This window comes from Chiloscyllium plagiosum, chromosome 12 (genome assembly GCF_004010195.1).
Source record: "Chiloscyllium plagiosum isolate BGI_BamShark_2017 chromosome 12, ASM401019v2, whole genome shotgun sequence".
Lineage (NCBI taxonomy): Eukaryota > Metazoa > Chordata > Chondrichthyes > Orectolobiformes > Hemiscylliidae > Chiloscyllium > Chiloscyllium plagiosum.
In genome coordinates, this window is record NC_057721.1 from 1,416,569 (window position 1) to 1,422,377 (window position 5,809).

General features: G+C 39.0%; 1 protein-coding gene across 1 annotated transcript in view; it reads right to left on the reverse strand.

The window, feature by feature from the left end:
- Positions 1-1,479: 1,479 nt before the first annotated feature.
- The window catches only part of kbtbd7 (kelch repeat and BTB (POZ) domain containing 7), a 5,642-nt gene continuing 1,312 nt past the window's right edge, over positions 1,480-5,809 (reverse strand). Inside the window, exon 2 of the mRNA XM_043700243.1 lies at positions 1,480-5,295. Within this exon, the coding sequence (XP_043556178.1) occupies positions 3,802-5,295 (1,494 nt within the window). The 3' untranslated portion in view covers positions 1,480-3,801. The remainder of the gene's footprint in view (positions 5,296-5,809) is intronic.

Here is a 5,809-nt window from a genome sequence, read left to right on the forward strand (position 1 = left end):
CTTAAAGCCTGAAACCTAGATTTTTCAATTGAAAAATAGTACAGTTTTGAGTATTTTACCATGTTGATGAAAGGTGCTGTACAAATGCAAGCTGTATATTTATTAAATACTCATGAGGTTAGAGGTATGGGGAAATGATGATAGCCTATTTATCATAAAAGCTGTTAAATGGAATTATCATATTACATGACAGTGGTGTAGAAAAACAATTGTTGGAAAAGGAAAGCAATTTGCAGGGCTTGATAAAGAAGGGCGTTTGCTACTTAAAGCTTCCATTAAAAGGTGCAACTGTTGGCCATTTTCTCATCACAAACACATGTATCCAAAGTCAATTAAATATAAATGCATTCAAACCAACACAATCAAATCTTATTTTCAAACTGTAGCTTTTCCTTAACTCGTACCCTAAAAGCCAGGATTAACTAACTTTTGAGTTGAATCACATACCCACAGGCCAGTAGCTAGCTGTCATACCATAAACAAGATAAATACAATAGTTTTAGAACTAGATAATGAACCAGTCTATTATTACCTCCACGTTCACATGCACAGAGTAAATTGCAAAGAATTTGGGGCTGGAAGGCAGCGCATCATTTTTGTCACAATTTTACAACCATACATATAGATAATATTATTGTCTGTAAATAATAGACCTGGATATTGCAAACATTAAAGGCAGCAATGCCCATTTAAAATTGATGTGGAAGAGCTGGTGTTGGACTGGGGTGGACAAAGTTAAAAATCACAACACCAGGTTATAGTCCAACAGCTTTATTTAGAAGCACTAGCGTTTCAAGCACTGCTCCTTCACCAGGTGGATGTGGAGAATAAGACCATAAGACACAGAATTTATAGCAAAAGATTACAGTGTCATGCAACTGAAATGATATATTGAACAAACATGGATTGTTATTAAGTCTTCCATCTTTCAGAATGTTTCCATTCATTAATAATGTAAATCCCAGAACTTATTTTAAGTCACCTTCTCGAGATAACAAAGTTTTATAGCAAAAGGTGACATCTCTGCACAGACAATGCATTAAAAGGTATTTGCAGAATTACATTTGCAGATGCACAAAATAGAAATGTAATTCTGCAAATACCTTTTAATGCATTGTCTGTGCAGAGATGTCACCTTTTGCTATAAAACTTTGTTATCTCGAGAAGGTGACTTAAAATAAGTTCTGGGATTTACATTATTAATGAATGGAAACATTCTGAAAGATGGAAGACTTAACAATCCACGTTTGTTCAATATATCATTTCAGTTGCATGACACTGTAATCTTTTGCTATAAATTCTGTGTCTTACGGTCTTATTCTCCACAACCACCTGATGAAGGAGCAGCACTCCGAAAGCTAATGCTTCCGAATAAAGCTGTTGGACTATAAGCTGGTGTTGTGTGATTTTTAATATTTTAAATTAGAACAGTTTAAATCCAAGTAAGTTCCAAGTAAATAATTTGAATACTTGGACAAATGCAAAAGATAGTGTTTATTGAAAATATTACAAAAAAGCAAAATTGAGTGTGGGTTAACCGTCTATCACGTAAACAATTTTACAGAATATAAAACGTTGTGGCATGTCTTGCAAAACATTTGCTCCCTAATCTGTACTTTAAACACACTGCACATTACTAATACGTATTTTCACTCAATTTATTTAACTCCCCAGTGAAACCTATGAAGGCTTGTGATGATTTTGTAAACCAGAGATTGTTTCTATCTTGTGGAGTGAGGGAGGATGATTTCAGGAAACAGGCCTTTAAATGTTCACGAAGTTTAGTTCATTTACTGGTAATCAAAAGGCAAAAATGCTTTATTTTAAACCCACTTGTCCAAAATGCTGACAGGATCACGTGCACAGAAAGAGGTCATATCTTCTGCTTCCATGTCGGTTCAGATAAATAAATGGAAATTACACTAAAATCAAATAGTGTTTAAACGTTGGTGTTGGGCCAGAAGGTGGTATTTCTAAACATCCAGAAAATTCCTTTTGTTCACTAATAGTTAACAAAAATATTTAAAAAGCCAGTTTGAAACATCACTTATTCCATTCGTCCAAATTTGAACATCAAGGTTTAGCAGAGGGGTGATTATGGTTTATTAGTAATGGCACCTCAACTGATAAACTAGAGGCCAAGAATAATGTTTTGGATGTGGAATCAAATCTAACCATGACAGCTGAAAGTAGAGAAGGAAATCTGCCATCATGCCCAGGCCAAGCCTACGTATGACTCCAGCAACGTAGTGGACTTTTATTTGCCCTCTGCAATGATTACTCTTGAACTGAGCGGCTTGCTCAATGAAGGACAGCTAACAAATGCTGGCATTTTCAGTAACACCTACATCCCAAGATTAAGACAAGAATGAATGACAAAAATAAAATCAATGGGTCAATCAATCAATTGATTCAGCTATTTAATTCAAATTACCATAGAATTCAACTTTCTTTTTAAAGCATGGACGTGGCCTCGTCAGTTCTTTTATTCAAAAGAAGGGAGGTATCAATTCAGTTTCAATCCCACACAAATTTTTGAAGCTTTTTTTTTCAATGGCACAGAATGTAGTGATTGGAGAAACCCCCACTTTTGGTGACCAGCCTCAGAGAATGTCACCCAGAAGCTAACTGAAGAGTTCTAAAACATTTTTTAAAAATGTCTAGCAACTGACATTGCTGTTCTTTGTTCTTCCATCAATTTCAGAAATTTTTTAAAATTTCAAATGGCCCAGGAAAGTTAGCAGAAATTAAATTACATGTGAAAAGCTTCAAAGATCAAAGGGTTATCTCGGAGGACAGTGCAGACCTGAGAGTCAGCGGGGGGGGGGGGATTAATTCTGAAGTGAAATGTGAAAAACAGTGACACATCAGGCTTCTCCTGTGCCCTGATTATCCACATTTCATTACTTAGAACTTTATCTTTCGTTGTACTTCATGCAGCCCGGCTCAGAAAGACCAGCACCATTATCACTGATCATCATTTACATTGTTACTTGCAGCAAAGCAAAATAAAACAAATAGATAAATTTATACAGAAATACACGAAAAGATTTTCAATGTGATAAATTTCTGAAGCATGTGAACACTACCAAAGTTTTAACGACCAGCTTTACAGAAGAATTCACATTGACGTTAGGGTATATGAAACACAATTACTCCAACCATCAAGTCTGCTTTCTTCCAATATGCAACATCATGAAGCTGCCAAGTTACTTAACCTCATTAAGAGATGGCAAATAAACCAGAGGAAACTTGCAGGATAAAACTTTGGATTTCTTCGTGCTCTCAAAAAAAAAGAGTTCTCCTTCAATAAGCCAGAGCTGGCAGTTCCTGTAGGCCAGTGCAAAACAATGTCACTCTGTCTCTTCAAATCAGCCAGGTGAAACTGCCTATTTAATTACCATCACTTCAGCAACTTCCAAACTACAATATATATCTTCTGAGTATTTTTTTTAAAGATTTCACAAAGCAGTATAACAGCTAAAAGACTGAACTCTCCATTGTTGCTAAGAAGAATACTGAATCTATTTAAACTACCCTAATCATTTCTTTAAAAAGTGAGGCCTACGTGCAGAAGGATAGAACAGGGAAAAAAAAACTAGTGTATCTGCCAATGAGGGGAAAGATATTTTCAAAGCAACTTTTATTTTTTCAGTTCCTCCAAAGACTTTAACACATACTGCAAAATATAACTGTCTATATTTGTCCAAAACTACCATATCTGCAACAATCAGAAAAAAAACTAGTTTTCTTTTATGACTTTTGATTCGTCTCATTGATGGCCATTTAAGACGGCGCTCGTTAGTTTCCCAATTGGCCATTGATATGAGACGCTCTGTTCTCTGCTGGTGCCAAGTGACCATTTCGCTGTATTCTTTCAACTCTGAGACCTTCTGGTGGCTGCCAGTCATCATCTGAAAATGAACTCGAGCTCCCTGACTCAGAGTCAATATCACTGGAGCCTTCAAAATCCCAGTCTGCACTCGACTCACTGCGCACATCATCCTCCTCACTGATAAAGCTTTGGCCCGGCTCCAGACACGAAGGATATAGACGCGCTGAAAGACATATGAAGTCACTGTCATAGTGCAGCAGTCCCAACATGGTACCAACATTGACCCACTGATCCCCAGTAGTATCATACTGATGAACTGTCACCCTGTTCTTCTTCCACTGTGGAACAGTGGTGGTGATGAGAAGCAGTTTATTCCCATGACACACAATTTGAAAGTTGTGGATGTTGGCGTCAATCGGGATATCGCTAATCCTTCGCCATTCTCCCTTTGAAGGGTTATAAACCTTGATGACTGGAATGTCACATATGCAATAGATTTCATCATTGAAAACACATGCCTCCTGGAACTCACTCCGTTTGAGAGAGGCACAGTTCAGCCACTGATTCCTTTCTGGCACATAGCACAACATTCTCTTGTTATTAACAGCGTACAAACAGTCTCCAACTGTGATCAGTTCAAACAAGTGCAATGCATGAGGCAGGGGTGTCACAAATATCCACTGATTTCTCTGAATACTGTAACACTCAACCTCCTTAATTTTCAGGCCTGTAGATGGATCACGACCACCAAGGATGTAAATATATCCGTTAAGGTAAGCAACATCCATTCTCTCTCTTGCCAGCAACCGCTCGGCCAGTTGTTGCCAGCTGTTCTGAACTGCATTGTACACCCAAAGCTGCTTGGTCGGCTGTGCTGCCAAAAAGACATCATTGTCTGGTGAAACACAAACAGCCAGTGAACTGATGGACTTGGTAAGTGCAGGACTAGTCAAAGGTGAAGCCATTGTATAAATGTCACCAGAGTATGGATCATAACAGAGGAAAGGTTCCTTCCGATGGCCAAAGAATATAACCATTTCCTTAGCACTGAATCCAATCCTCTTGGAAGAGTTTTGTATCGTTGCGGGCACATCAGCCCCCTGGGATGCAGAAATGTCTTCTATGATGGAGCAGAGAGGCTTGTTTTTGATAAAGAGCTGAGATTTAAGACCATCAAGGTACATTCTGTCCTTCTCAGTGAAGTGATGCCACCGGACACACTTGAGAACATCCATTGCGTGTGCAGCACGTTCACTGAAATTTGCTTTAATCCACTGAATTGCAGCCATACACACTTTCCTCTCGTTGTCCACATCCAGCGTGTCCAAACTGAGGATTTCTTTTATCTGCTCAGATGAGAGCTCACACAATTCCTCCATCCTGCATAGATGTTGCAAGTTGCGTGCAATGAACGCACGTGCCTTCTCTTTCAGTTCCACATTATCAAAGGCATCTGCAAACTAAGACACAGAATAGTTGAGTCTGACAAGCACTTCTCATATAAGGAAATGTATGGATAGACAGTTTTGAAAGTGCAGTGATAAAGACATTACACAACCTAATCAAGTACTTTTTGAACTGTAGTTACTGCCGTCACATAGGTGTGTCACTTGCACACAGCAAAGGTTCACAATGATAGAAATAATTTACAGTGGAGTTAGTAATTTGATGGAAAGATGGCAGAATTCTTCAGTACAGAGAGTCTTGGATATCCCAGCACATGAAATCATACACTATTGGGCAGGTACAGGAAGTGAGTAGTAAGGCAAAGAGACTTGTCATTATTGCAAGGTGAATGGAATATTTAGATATTCCTACCCAGCCCACACCTTGCCCCGCCCCCACCTCACGTCTCACCTTTGCCCCGCCCCCACCTCTCCACGTCTCACCTTTGCCACGCCCCCTGCCCCACCCCTCGACCTTGTCCACGCACCTTCCCTTGACCATACCTCGCCCCGCCCCCTCCTCTCCACG